Source organism: Nothoprocta perdicaria, unplaced genomic scaffold (assembly GCF_003342845.1).
Source record: "Nothoprocta perdicaria isolate Ctin4 unplaced genomic scaffold, notPer1 scaffold_133, whole genome shotgun sequence".
NCBI lineage: Eukaryota > Metazoa > Chordata > Aves > Tinamiformes > Tinamidae > Nothoprocta > Nothoprocta perdicaria.
In genome coordinates, this window is record NW_020454461.1 from 1,884,992 (window position 1) to 1,899,830 (window position 14,839).

The following is a 14,839-nucleotide window of genomic DNA, read 5'->3' on the forward strand; positions in this document are numbered from 1 at the left end:
CCCCTCAGCAGAGAAGCAAACACCATCTTCCCTTCCCAGCATCAACTTGCATTTTCTGCAAGCGCTGCCACCCAACAAAAAGGCACTTACATAATTTTCAAGCAAAAGCTTTATTTTAGCTTCTTTGTGTTAAAAACAATTACTTCACTATCAATTTTACATAAAACTCARGACTGCAAATAAACAAGCTGTACTTCTCCCCAGTCCCACTTTTCCTTGAGCAASCTGTGGGGGCGGCTGCAGGAGCCAGGCAGTGGCACGCGTGTCCCACTGCTGCGCGGGGCTGCCTGGGCCCTCCCAGGAAACAAGCCCCGCGGCGCCTGCTCCTTCCCACGAGCAGCTTCCCTGCGGGGCTGTCACAGGCRCTGCTCTTTTTTCCAGGAATCAAGGTATTTGTTTAAAACATTTTCGTTACAACGGTAACATCCAAACTGAATGAATTTGCATGATCAAGCTTAGCAACTTAGGTTCTATACATTCTGAATGTACAATTACCATTAAAAATGCCTGCGTACAAAGTAGAGTTTTGAGTTGGGGGGAATCATGGGCTAGGTTTCAATTACAAGGTTTAAAGAGAAAACCAAAGTTAAGGCCTGTTGGCACCAGGCGGGTGGAGCAGGCAGCTCCCGCGCTCCCTGCGCCGCCTCCGCTGCTGCACCGGCCTTGGAGCGAGCTCCGGGGGGCACTTTGTGCCAGACCCCCCSAGGGGACCTTAGGTCTGGGAAAAGCTGCCACGGGTGAAGAGAGAATTAAATGCTAGCCGCTACAGTTAATTAATGCAGAATTATTTCAATAAAATGTAAAAGTTATTCTACTTACAAAGTAAATACTGCAGTGGAGTCTGATTTACAACCAGTTAGCCAGAGAACACAGCTAATGACTWAAACACATACATTAGTTAAAAAGTCAAATATATACAAAAATATATTAGAAAGTGGTCAGGTTTAACCACAGGCTCACGTAAAAAAATGTTGTTTTAAATAGCAATAGCAAAAAAATAGCTATTTTCTCTATTTGCAATAGTACAAAAGGCAAAACCTACAGATGAGGTAGCAATGCCAAATTCACAAGAAACACTTTGGATTTAAGAGCATTTCCTACATTTTCATAGCATATCTGTCAATACAAATATTTAAATGAACACTTCAATTGTTCCAAGAATTAATACATTAATTTACAAAAAACCTTTCATAAAAGAACATTTTTAAAAAAAKTACTGGAACTGGATGTAGTTAAAAAACGTCTCCCAGCCCTAGAAGCGCCCTCGCACGTTGCAGCGCCAACGCTGCACCGCAGAAGCCTCGTGCTGCCCCGCTGGGACGCAGTCGCTGGGACGCAGTCGCACACGGCTGTGGTACAGGGGGCAGCCCGAGGCCGGGGCCTCCCGCTCTCCGCTGCCCGGGCTGGGCCCCCTGCCCGTCGCTACGGCGGGATCAGGGCTCAGCCTAGGGGCGCCGGATGGATTCAGGTATTTATTGTAAAGAAAACAATATATTTTACATCACAGTGCTTCATTAAATGCAATTAAAAGAAAATGTAAACTCAGGATTCTAGATACAATTTTACTTGAAAACTGGGCTTCAAGACGTTTGAAAATTCACAATTGTTTTTAATTTGACATCACAGTAAGTTCACATAACTCAGAGCTGTAAGATTACTGGTAAATACCTGTGAATGCACTTCAGCGTTTGGTCTTTTTTTCTTTTTAAAAGCCTAAATGACAAACAGACCAAGTGCAAAGGTAAGAGGTATTTGTCTTCTTTTTTTTTTATTTGCAAAGACACTAACTTTAGAAGTAACTTGCAAACGAGCCCTCTGGAGTGCGTTAATAGATGTAAGGGAAGATGCGGTAGGGGACGCGCTGGCAGTACCTTTCCCAGGCCAGGCCGTATTTCTTCTTACAGTGATGTTCATCACGCGCTTCTCGATGAACCAGCAAGCAGATGAAATAAATCACATAAAAATATGGCAGAATATGACTGAAGCCTGTAGAACAGAACAAGAAAGATCATTTATGATTTTATGATAGCCAACATCCAGCTTTGGCTCTGGAGAGCACGCACTGAACTGGGGCCGTATTCCTACTCAGCACTGAGGCATCTTTTACTTGTGAAGAACCAAATACTAAGTGGGATGGTGCAAGAGCTGGCTAAGCTTTCATGAAGGATCAGCATTTAAACCCKACTGGACAAAGCCTCCCTAATTTCTCCCAGTTATAAACCTTCTGAGAATCAAAAAGTCTTCAGTAATGTCAAAGCCAGAACYCTCTTCCTCTGTATTCGATCACACAAATGTATTTTTGATGTATTTTGATTAAAATCCTTCCCTATAGTTGGGAGCTCTTGCCTCCTGGCAGAGAAACTCCTGGTTTTGGGGAACTCCTGTTAAAAACCCCACAGCGCAGCTAGCACTGTGCCCTAGAGCCCCCAGGGCGCTCTAGCCCCACTGCCCGCCCCTGCAAGGCACACAAGCCTCACTTCAGTGACAAGCACACTGCTTCTGCAGTAAGATATTAAAGGGTAAGATATGACACAAGCTCACAGAAAATAGCTGCTACAGCACGTTTGCAGCAGCAGATATTTGACTTTCATGTAAATACAGCTCAATATCTACGCCAACTCTCGCTTTGCTCTCCAGCCGTACCCGGGCACGCGGGTAACGCGCCTGCGCCTGCRGCACTTCCTTACCACAGGGCAGGGACCAGGCCAGGGCCATGATGATGTCGCCGAGGTAGTTGGGGTGCCGCACGAACCCCCACCAGCCCGTGACGAGCAGCCCCTTGCCAGTCGCCGTGGGTATGAACTTCAGGTCTGTGAACAGCAGCGCAGGCRAGACACCAATTGAAACATGCTTTTAAACAATACAAAGACACTGTATAGCAAGTGAAAAGAAAAATCCAAAGCACTCACAGGCCAATTTAGGGTCTGAAGGATTCCTTCGGAATCTATTTTTCTGAGAATTTGCGCTACGGAATATGTAATATCCAATACCTGGAAGAAAAARAATCAAATAGTAACACTGCACTTTCAATCAACATTTCCCACCGTTTTCTTCAACGAGAGCATGCAGCTGATCCCTGTTGTGCTTATTACATCACTGAAGAAAAGCTTTTATGTAACTCATACTCTCGAGTTGTCAGAGCTCTAATAGAATAGGGATGTTATTGGAAATCTGCACTCCGTATGTTCTTACATACATTACACATGTATGCAAATGAGGCCAAGCTTCAYTTCCACAGCAGTTTTACATTCCTATCTAATAAGCAATTCCCATCTAATATGCAGAGACGCTCAGGGCCAGAGTCGGCGCCGCCGGCACCCCTGGAAGGCACTGTCACTTACAGTTGAGGACAGTAATAGCCGAAGCAACGGGCCACGAAATGGCAGTGGGGTGAGTGACCAAGTAGAAGGCTTGCAGGCTGTAGACGAACGGAACCCACACCAAGTCCCCGAAGGCCAGCATGAAGCCGAAGCCGTCGTGGGTGATGTCCATCGTAGTCAAAACGGCTTCCTAGAAACACGGAGAAAGGAAATGAGAATTCAGGAAGCCTCCTTGTTTCAATCCTTCTTGAATTAAAAACGGTAACAGGTTAACGCAGGCATCAAGGGCATCATCCGTCACTCACCTCGTTCCAAAGASCATCTACCACGTAAAGCAGCTGGAAGCCGTTCACCAGCACCATGGCCAGCGAGGGCGCGCTTTCATTGTGGAGCTTCATCTCAGCCRACAGCATCGCCAAGTTGATAACAACCTATTCAAAGTATAAAAAGGTAAACCGTGTACTGCACGTTTTGCCTGTGGGCATAAACATGTCCTTTGCCATTACATTACAGGAAACTTTAAAGTAATAACCTGTKTCACAAACTACAGCTACTAACTACAGTGCCAGAGGTGCCATCTCACTATAGATCAACACTTAAAAAGGCTCCTMTTTCCGCCACAGCAAAGGGGCCAGAGCACAGAAATGGTTCTCTCATGAACAGGAATGGTCACTATAACATCTGCCAATGTGCAACCATTTGTAAGTATTTTTTCCTGTGTGTGATCATCAAGCAAAAGGAATAAAACCGACTATTTATTGACTCACCCAGCCAATTAATCCTGGACGCAATTCACAGAAATACTTGAGGTCAAAACTGCCAATACGAGGGTTTAATTCGTGTCCAGTAAAGAAGTCATAGACAAGATACCCTACAGATAAAACACACTCTGTTAGTGATGCTTTTCTCTTTTATCCTCCACCACACTCCCTCAAAGCAGCTGCTGTTTCAGCCTCCATTTGAAGTTCTCCTGCTATATCAAAAAGCATTAAGCTTGGCTAGAAAAATGCAGAGGTATCTGCAAAATATGAAGCAAAGTTAACTGGTTTCTATGTTAAGAGATCTAAACAGTTTACTTATTAAAAGGACTCAACAGTTTACAAGTTAACGCAGCACAATTGCTTCCTGACAGTTATTCCTTCATTCCGCAGCTTGAAGCTTGTCACATTCTGCAAGAACCTGATGTAAAATACTAAGTATTTTTCTCCCTACTCTCTTTCCGTGGGAGAGCAATTCCGCTAGCAATGGCAGCAGCCTGTCCATGCGGAGGGGTGGCAGGAGGCCAACGCCACGACGCGGGCTCGGGATACCTTGCCCTGGGGTAGCAAACACGAGCACGCAGCACCCGCCGCGCAGGCGCAGGGCGCTGCTGCGCCGCCTTGGGAGACCAGAACTGCTCTGCTGCAAGACGGAAACCTTCYGCACCGCCACCTTCTCTCTCCTCACACACACACACACACCCCCCCCCCAGCACCGGCAAAGAACCGAGGGTTCCTGAACGTYTCCTTTTAATCCTCCAGTATTATGTCTGGAAAGTTCCTCGGTTATTTAGCCTGTTACCATTTTTAAAAGCAGCTGATTTAACGTTGAACTCGGAACACAGAACTGCTTGGTTAAATGTGCCTGAGCTGCGTGTCCAATCAAAATACTCTTCCGAAACCGCAGKTCAGCTAAATCTGTCAGTGTACAGCAAAATCCAAGCTGCCCTAGAAATACAGTATAATTTAAAGTGCTACACTGCTGGAATTTCTCATTTTTTTCAGTTTTTCCTTTCATTCTGGATTGTTTCTGGGAAAAGGGGCRCTAGGAAGCTACCTAGATGGTTTTCAGTCTTTAGAAAACTGGAATCTCCTCTCATAGCCAGAGGACAGGGCCCCTTTAAGCTATTTTTGAGCAAGCTACGCAAAACAATCCAAATAAACATGGACACATTATCTGTATCTGAATAAAGTCTTTCAATAAAAACTCCACTTTCACCACCTGATAGAAAGGTTCTATATTGGTAGAAAGGAAAAGTCACAGGATTATAACAACAAGCCCTAAACCTACCTAGCTATGATCTAGCTTTTAATTAAATGAGAATAACACTAACAGCAACAACAAAAGTAGTGAATATTTGGAATCAAGTTATCCAAGGTCCTTGTAACTCACCAGAATTCCCACCCGGTGCTAGTTCTTCCTCCGGTGTTCGCAGGGACCGAACATACAGGTAAATGCTCAATCCCAGAGAAAAAGCTGCAGCCGATACTGCAAATTGCAGGAAGTGATCATACAAATAGGTAAGCTCAAACTGAAAATACAGTAATGCTCCAATAGATGCAGCAGTCAAAACAAAAGCATAAAATCCTGAAAGAAGAAAAAACAAAATATGTCAGCAAAAACTACACAAAAGGTTTTTCTCTGTGAACATTTTTTCTCTGTGAAAACTGAACCTACCCAGGCTAGTCTAGACCCAGATGATAAATTTGCTTCCTTCTTTGGAAGCAAAGCCAGGTCCAAAGAAAGACTCAAAACTGCTCTTTGCCAGGCAAGAATAAGAACATTTTAAATCACTTGTAACAACTTCTATCAGCCTGTAGCTCAGCGATACCCAAGAATAAGACACGCGTGCGTATTAGCTAAGGGCAGCACATTTCAGCAGGAGCCCCTGCGGCTTCCTTACCATTTATCCTGTAGTGCAGCTTCCTCCCGCTGGAGAGCGGCAGCCCTTCCACAACCTGGGAAGCAGAAAACCGCCGTGCTGAGACACAGCCCTGCGGGGAGGCGGGCGCCTCCCTCCCACACACCTCCCATCCAGGGAGCCGGTGGCAGAGACACACGCAGCGCTGACCATCACGCCCCACGCTACACACACACACAGGCACACATCCCATCTGGGGTTTAAAAGGAAAATGGGTATAAAGGTACAAAACTGTGCAATTTTCCTTAACTGGCATCATGAGAGCACAGCAAGTGCTTCTCTCACTTCAAAACTGTGCAGCACTAGAGCGACAAGATTCCTATTTATTCCAGTGTTCTTTCAGAAGCCGGCAGTATCTCTGAAAYCACACACACACAAAAGCCCCAAATAGACCATTCTCCAGATCATACACATGGCTAGAATGGTTAAGAGTAACTTTACAGAAGTGAAGATTACTTTATAAACTATGTATGAGCTTTCTTACTTGAAACCAATTAGRAAGTCCAAACTGTCTGCAGGTTGAGAAGTCAGCAGATAGCTGAAATTCTTCCAGGTTTCTAACATGCAAATTTGCATTTGTATGACACTGACTTTGCACTGCATGCATTTGCATGACACTGCCTTCCCAAAAAATCTTTTCTGCCTTTTCTGCTATGAAGTAGGGGAGAAAAATAACAAGTTGTGCTACCTCAAACTTAGACATGCACAGTAGCACTAATCCAGCTTAACATGAGGAAAAAAATAATTTGCACTAAAAATGCCTTTCAATTAAGAAGAGACCCCCATTTTCAGCTTTCACAAGTCTATTATCCATAACAACACAGCTGCTACTGGAAATCTTACCTTCCCAATCGGCAGCAAGTAGAACAGTGCTTGAAGGAAAAACCACAGCAGGACGATACCGAACACCTTGGTGTCCCAAAGGCTTTCCAAAGCTGGCAGGGGAGGAGGGAAGTTCAGAAGACTGGGGTCATCCTGCTTGCACATCAGCAGCAAGTACAACACCGTGGCAGGCAGGAGAAGTATCATCATGAAGGTCCCTGTAAACAGACACCATACAAGACTTAAAAACAAACGTGGGAAGTAGAAAGCTCATTTAGTCTCCACTAATAAAGCTCTGGATTACACTGTGGKGTAGAGGAGTGGTCAGGAGCAGTTCCTGTAGACAGGAGCAACCACCAAGCACTGTAAGAAGAGAGAGACTCTGCTCTAGACCCCATATTAAAACTAAACACCCACAGATCATCTGCTCATCCTATTTCTAACCTGATACCCAGCTAAAATTTACCTAAATGTCACAATGTTACATGTTTTAAATCTGGAGTAAGATGTTGAAACTTCATTAAGCACAGTATTTTGATTATAAAAACTGTCTTTCCAAGAAACTCTATAAAGAATACTGGGAGTACCTTTTTTTAAAAAAAATATAAAAATATATTTTTTTAAATATAAAAAGTTTGCTAGCTATTTCTGAATTGTATTTAGGAAATATTTAAATTTCACTGTTCAAGAGAAGATCATCACTATATATCACAGGAGTATCAAGTGTAATAATTGTTTTTTGGTTTCTATCAATGTCACTACAGACRTGGTCATAGGACAGACTATGGAATCTGAAACTGGAGTCCAAAAACTGGCAAAACTTTCTTGACACGACAGTACAGTCAGTAAGCAGAAATGCAAAAGTGGGGATTTTCAAATATTATTACAATTTTCACACATACCAATTCTTCCACCAAACTCGAGCTCCTTTGTTTTTGGTGATGCTTTTTCAGTACTTGCAGTACTTGTTACTGCCTCAAAAATCTTTTTTTCTGAATATATCTCTTCTTTCTTCTTTTCTTCTCTTCTGGAATGCAAGCTGTACTGATCAAGCACACGCTGTATTTCCAGATCCGGTTTGAATTTTTGCTGATAATAAATAATTAAAAACATTTTTTTTTAAAAAGAAATAGTATCCCAAAGTGATTTTACATTATTTTACCCCAGTACTTTATTCACTGCAAAATGCAAACTTACAACCTCTTAAACTCCTCTGTTGATGTGAACAGTCTACTAAAGCTGGTGTCACTGTTACCACTTAGGCAGCAGTAACCAACACAGCCGCATCCCCACTACAGGTCATGCATCTCCTCTCTCTTCCTTGTGCAGCAGCACAATAAGCAGGATTACAGAAAGTTTGTATGAAAAATGATCTGTTCTTGCATCCCAAACACAGATTTATTCATGTTAGTACCGCCAAGTGAACATTTACAGCACAAAGAAGCACAGGAACAAGCACAAGGCGCCAGTGAGAGCTGGCTGGAAAGGCAAGCAAGCAAATCCATGTAACCCAGCTCTAGTTCTCTCCCTTCTGACAACTTTATCTCCCTCTGCCCTCATCTTAGTGGGCTGAACAGTGAAGGCTTTTAAACTCTCTAAGTTTTATGTTGCCCTGAAACTTCTCTTTGACTATGGTTGTGCCTATTTCTAGTGATTTCTGAGAAAACTAGAGCAGAAAACAACATCAAGCTACGAATACAGAAAGTATTTTTTTGCATCATTACCTCCAAGATTTTGCTGGAAGTATCATTTCTTTCTGTACTGTCAGGTTCACCATTGTATCTTCTGGTGTTGTTCTCATTCATTTTCTGGTAAAAACAAAAATATAATTTCATTTTTCTCAAAATGATCCACATTAAGTCTTAGCATATGATGAATGACTGGAACACTTAACAATTTTATTTCACCTGTAACTGCTCCTGTCACAAGCGTGGGCACTGGATCACACAGCTCTGAACACTTTACTCCAAGCAAAATCCAGAGTAACTCCAGGGCAAAAGAATGCCCTGAGCAGTTACAATTTAGGCAAACTAAACCTGATCTATTTTCAGTCCATCTGCAAAAGGCATTTCCAATACTGGGGACCATCTCAAATAAGTATCACTTAGAGCAATCTAAATAGTACAAGAGACAGAGGACATGCTGGTTGTCTCATAGTACAGAAATATAATCCCCATTATTATTCACTCACAGAATAGCAGAACTAGTTACAGTGTCCACTCTAATCCTCACAAAAAGGCTGAGAATCAACACGCTAAATTTCAGCTAGGAAACATAAATTTACCAACTTTTCCAAAATAGTTTTTATAACAAAAACAGTTCTGCACCACTATTAGACATATATTTTCTACCTGTAAATTTTGCAGCAATTCTTCTCTCACAAGTTTTACATGGCTTCAAATACTGTTTTAATGAACTAAATATGAAAGCAATATTTATTTCATTTCTAATTCTAATATCAACCAATTGATCAATACATCTTAAATGTATTTACATCTAATATCAACTAATATTGATCAATACATTTTAAAAGCAGGCTAAGTTCCTTTCTCCCATTTTACAAATGTAAAAATGTGTGGCTACCAGGTGAATATTAAAATTCTTTGTGTTTCTTTCAATTCTGAAAATTTCACAATCTCAATGGATTCAAAGGGAACATGACAACACGTGTTTAGAGAGCTCTCTCACAATTAGGTAAGCTAGGAATGGTATTTTCTAAGGCAAAGGGCAGTTCCGAAATAAACTTTTGCAGTCAATTATGCTGCTGAGGGAACACGAAGTACAGCAGACTTCCACAACGAGAAGYCCAGCCAACAGCAAAGAAATATTTTTCAATTGTAATAAAAACAAACAAACAAAAAATACCAGCAGAACGAGGTCTGTTTCCTGAGCAGTTTTCTTTTTGTCCTCTTTACGCTCTCTGCTCTGGGAGGAAGAACGACGCCTGCCTCTTCCTGGCCGCCCAGGGGACCTAGATCGAGACCTGCTCGTGTTTCTTCTGGAAGGAGAGCTCGAAGACGACTGGCTTTTCCTGGGCTTGAACGAGGATTGTGACTGAAAGAGAGAGGGGAAAGAAAATAAAGAATTTTATAGAGGAAAAGTGATCATCTCCTTTGGTCTTCTATTTCTGATTACATACTGGCACAGCTGCAATAAATTGATCAATTTAGTTACTTCAGAGTAAGCTACTTTAGCTACTACTGTCGAACTGATGGTGAATTGGGCTTGGCACAGAATATCTTTTTTAAAAGGTGTGAATACCAGGAGGTCCATATGCTACTGCTAGATTTGTAAATTGCTCATAATGTCACAGATGTTGATGCTTTGTTACATTTTCTGAAAATATCAGGGGATATAGAAAATAGTACCTTCAGAAATCTTATGTCAGACATTTCAAAGAATAGTTTCAGAAAATTGTTTTTTTTTTTTGTGATGAGGTTCCTGGCACTAGGGTCTGCAGAATTTGGTCCCATCTCATTTACTTACGCTGTACAAGTTCTTAAGAAAGAGCAGCTACAGAATATTTTGTTGGGGGTATGCAGAAAACCCTCTCAAGTGCTTACAATGACTGTCAAACTTGCATTCAAATCCTAATTTCTTAAGCTATCAATGTGGTTAGCAAACTAGTAAGGCTACTATCTGCACTTACATACYATACACATATGAACACTATATTTATATACTATATGTATAATATATATAGTATATACTATATATAGTGTGTATATATACACAGAATACACACTATACATACTACACACACTATATATACACACTATATGCACTTATACACTATACTATAGAAAATACTACCATTTCATTCACTTTACTGATACAACATTTGAAATGTCAAGATGCAATGATCTGTAAAAGACAYCACACCTCAATCTGGGGAAAGATGAGAACTATACTATAGTTTGCATAATATATAATTCAACTATGGATATRAAGGCTGATTTCCTAAGCAATCTGCCCTCCAAGGCATAGACTTCGACTTCTCTTTRAAAGACTATAATGCTATTGTTCCCATACAAAAATTCCATGGTACAATTTTCACAAAGCACAACTTGACCAGGYTATTTACTACAAAGAAAGGAGTTTTTTCAAGTTAGCCATCCTGCAAGCATTCAGTAATAAAGAAAGAAGGGTTAAAAAAAGGTTAAGTTTCTCTAACGAAAGGTAGGAATATTTTTCTTCCCAGAGAAAAAGCCAGTTACAGGACACGTGCACTGGCACCAAAAGGCAAAACTGTAGTTCATATAAAGAACACTCAAGTTAACTGTGAACAGGGCTAAATAGGCCATAAGAAAATCAACTATGGCCTATAGTGAACATTCAAATAGGCTTTTGACTCATGCTTTATCGTATTTCCAACTTGGATGAAACTTGTATGTAGTATAAGGCATTTACTGATAGGAGAAAATGTAGCAGATGTGAAGATGTGTAAGGGGCTCCAATAGGTATGACATTTTCATTTTCCTTAAGTGCCTTACTGTCACAAAAAGAACAAAATATCTTATGAAATCTTTGGGGAATTAACAAAGTGCAAGCTACTCGCATATATTTTAAGCATGTGCTTAAAGAGAACATGCTATTTACAATGACCCTCAACCACAGGTTTGCATTTGTTTTCTTGCTTTATAGCAGAGAATTCACATTAATATCGACCCTCCAATTACTAGCTTTACACCTGAAAATAATTCTTCATGAAATATGATSCTATGGGCATTCTTGAGGAAACTTTTGTTTCCCAAACGTGTCCCTGATTTTTCAATATAAATAAAACAGTCATGCTCCCTTAAAAACAGGACCAGCACTCTGAACTTCTACTTGAGAAGTCATATAAGGAAGCTACTACTTAGCACTAATTCCTTGAAAGTGCAATTATGAAAAACTCACAAAGTAACTGTCCAAATGTAAATTACAACAATTAACATCACAAAACCAGCATGACCTTCTCCCAGAAGCACCCTGAGTTACATGAAGTTCTACTCACCCTTATATCGCTTTCTTTCAACTCAAGCTCAGTCCCATCTTTGTACTTCACAGTATAAAGGTGAGTGACATCGTTGTAACCAGTCACTTGCACTTCGTAATAGAGGACGCTCCCTGGCCAGCGGCCCATCACCACCTCCCCATCAGCAAACCTCCGGGCTGGCATCTTCCAAAAGGAACCTTTGGAAAATAAATAAATTAGTAAGCATGGCAGCTAAAAACCAGGTTTAATAATTAATCAATTGCAAAATATTCTTCACCTTAAATAAGCAAAACGTTGTTTGAAAAGCAAAATCTGTTTTCCACATTAATACAAGACAGAAGACATATTTTAAAATAGAAAAGATGACCCATGTTTGATGTTATAAAGACATTCTATATGTAAGTGCACACTGATCTAGATGCACTAGGGTRTAGGGTCTTCATGACCTCCAATCATCAGAGATCATTAAGTGAAGCCCAAACAACTATTAGACAAAACCCACGTAAACAGAGCGATCCTCCCTGGAGGAYGAAATGGATGATTCCTAAGCATTCTCTAACCTATTTTTGCTGGTTCTAGAAAAATCCAGGATGCGATGAYTTCTAAACGTGAAAACACAATGATTTTCAACTAATCAACATGCACTCTGGTCATCTTAAACACTTTCTAGAAATTATGCCAAGCTCTGAAAGCTGGGAAGCAGCACAATTTAGGCTCCTAGTCCGAGAGGAATTCTTTACGCTTTCCCACCTACTTAGCACAAGGCACGTAGAGCCTCCTGCAGGGATCTGTATGGTGTCAGAGGAATGTCCTGGAAAACTGCACTCTGTCCTCATCTGCAGGATACCCACTGGACACTAGCAAACACAGCTGACACGAGCTCCACTGGTCTGCTAGCAGCAATGCTGCAGGTCATGGCTGCAACTACATAAAGCTCCACATGCATAAAGCTCTGGCCTTTCCAGAGTGCCTTGTGTTATATCACTGTCATCTGGAAATGGGAATCCACAGTACAACATACTTTTAACCTGCATTCCCTAACTTCGGGCTCCATGTACAAGAAAGGCATCTTACAAGGTCAAGGCAAAGAAAAAATAAACTTTATACAATACTAACATTTGTATAATGATCGGAATGTAAGATTAGGAACATCAAAATAGGAAAATCAGCAAATGTTGTTTGATTTTCAAAACAGTTTGACTTCTTTGCCACAAACAAGATGTCAAACCACACAAACTGAGGTGAAAACAAATATTTAGCTACATACTCATTTGCTACACATTAACTAACCAGCAGTGAAAAGTTGGGATTTTTGGGCCAAAAATACTGCTCCCAGGCAATCACGGTACCCATAACCTGTGGGGAGGATGGGTCAAAGCGAGGCTRTGCAATCAACCTTCATTCTGCCATTTCCTGGGGCACTTCTTGGATTTTATGCCTGGGAAGCATTTTAGGTCATAAAAGAAGAAAAAAAAAAAAACTGCAAAATTCCCTTGTGTGGATTTCACTGCTAGTGTCAAAACAGAAAGATGCAGTCAATTTGCTAACGCTGAAACAGAAAGACCCTTTGCTTACTAACATTTGAAGGAACAAAAGAAAATAAGTTACATGGTTTTACCATTTAGCCTCACTTGCTGTCTGCCAGTCAGAAAAACTAGCACCTCTCCAAATTTCCAGTACTGATCTGTGCTCCCATAGCTAGAGGAGCTCTTCTAGCTCCTCTCTCTGCTCTCCAGAGTTTACTGCCCAAGTCTCATTCCTCTTTCTTAYCTTTTCTCAATGCCCACTCATCTGATCTTGTTTTATTCCAGTCAACTGAACCTCCCCCCAAGTCACACCAGTCCTCGTTTCCAACCACATGAAATGCAATTTCCGCATTTTCAATTCATCACCTCCATTCTCTCCCTCTTCCGGTTAAATTCTTGCAAGCTTTTTTTTCTTCTTATGTTTTTCTCCCGCCTTTTCTGCCGTCATTCTCCAAGCTGCTTCCTGTTCCCCAGCCCCACCTCTGGGCTCAAGCACTGATCTCAGTTCCCCTCTTTCACGGTTCCAGCCTCTTCATTCTCTTCCRTCTACAGTCCAAATACCACCTCCTCTCCCAAATCCAGTCATGGATCTGGACCTGATCCTTCATTTCCTCCTTGTTTCTCTACTTCCTACACTTCAGCCAAGTGCTTCTCCTCTTGACCTGCGCTGGCTYGGACATTGTCTGCAAACCCAAAGTCTTTCTGTGAATAAACTGCCAGATGCTAGAGCAAAGTTAACAAGAACAGAATGTTTCCAGTTTAATTCCTTAAAAAACAAAACGTGCTTATTAGCATTTAGTAATGAGATCAAACCCTGAATGCCAGGGTAAATATTATTTCTTATCTCATTAAATATTATGATCTTCTTGTGCAACCTCCTGTAAGGGAGGYTTGCAAACCTCATTCCAGATCTCCCACTTCAAAGGTCTACGCTTTTTAAAGGCAGCATTCCTGCCTGCAGGTTACAGCAGATAGTACTGACATCAAAGGAGATGAGGTCTTAAAACGGGTCATAAAAGGTAAGAGACCTGAAGTATGCAGTTAAAAAATGCATTTTGAAATTATTACTTTTTCAGACACTAAGCACACGTCCTGTGTGCCCGAAGACCTCACCTTACTACACGCTGCACATCTACACAGGCTTTTTAATCCAGCAGGATTCAAAACATGCACCTGTGTCCAGAGGAAAAATTATTTCATAAAGAGTGTTTTGCCCAGCATAAATACTTGAGCCCAAGGAATTAAACTCRGCTCTTTTTGAGGGGAAGCGCATATACTGTGCACCACTACGCTTCCCCTTTGGCAATCCAGGATCTCAGGGCCCAACACAGCCTCATACCACAGGCCAATGGAGCCAAGCTTTAACACCGCCCTGCCCGGCGCTTCAAGGGCGGTCAGGCAGGAGAGCCACGCGAGGCACGGGGGAGAGCGCGGCAGAGCAGCAGGCTGCTCAGGCCCTGCGCCCCGCACCCGTTTCTGCCGTTTTTGCTGCCGGCTCCGTCCCCGCCCGCGC

General features: G+C 41.8%; 1 protein-coding gene across 1 annotated transcript; it reads right to left on the reverse strand.

Annotated features, from left to right (window-relative positions):
• Positions 1-721: 721 nt before the first annotated feature.
• On the reverse strand, positions 722-11,997 carry LBR (lamin B receptor). Its single transcript, XM_026033771.1, has 13 exons — positions 11,819-11,997; positions 9,688-9,876; positions 8,547-8,630; positions 7,725-7,911; positions 6,844-7,040; positions 5,983-6,037; positions 5,472-5,666; positions 4,088-4,191; positions 3,626-3,751; positions 3,342-3,510; positions 2,910-2,990; positions 2,688-2,810; positions 722-1,986 (listed from the first exon to the last, which is right to left on the reverse strand). The coding sequence occupies exons 1-13, from the start codon at positions 11,981-11,983 to the stop codon at positions 1,826-1,828; spliced, it is 1,836 nt and encodes a 611-aa protein (XP_025889556.1). The 5' UTR covers positions 11,984-11,997; the 3' UTR covers positions 722-1,825.
• Positions 11,998-14,839: the final 2,842 nt, after the last annotated feature.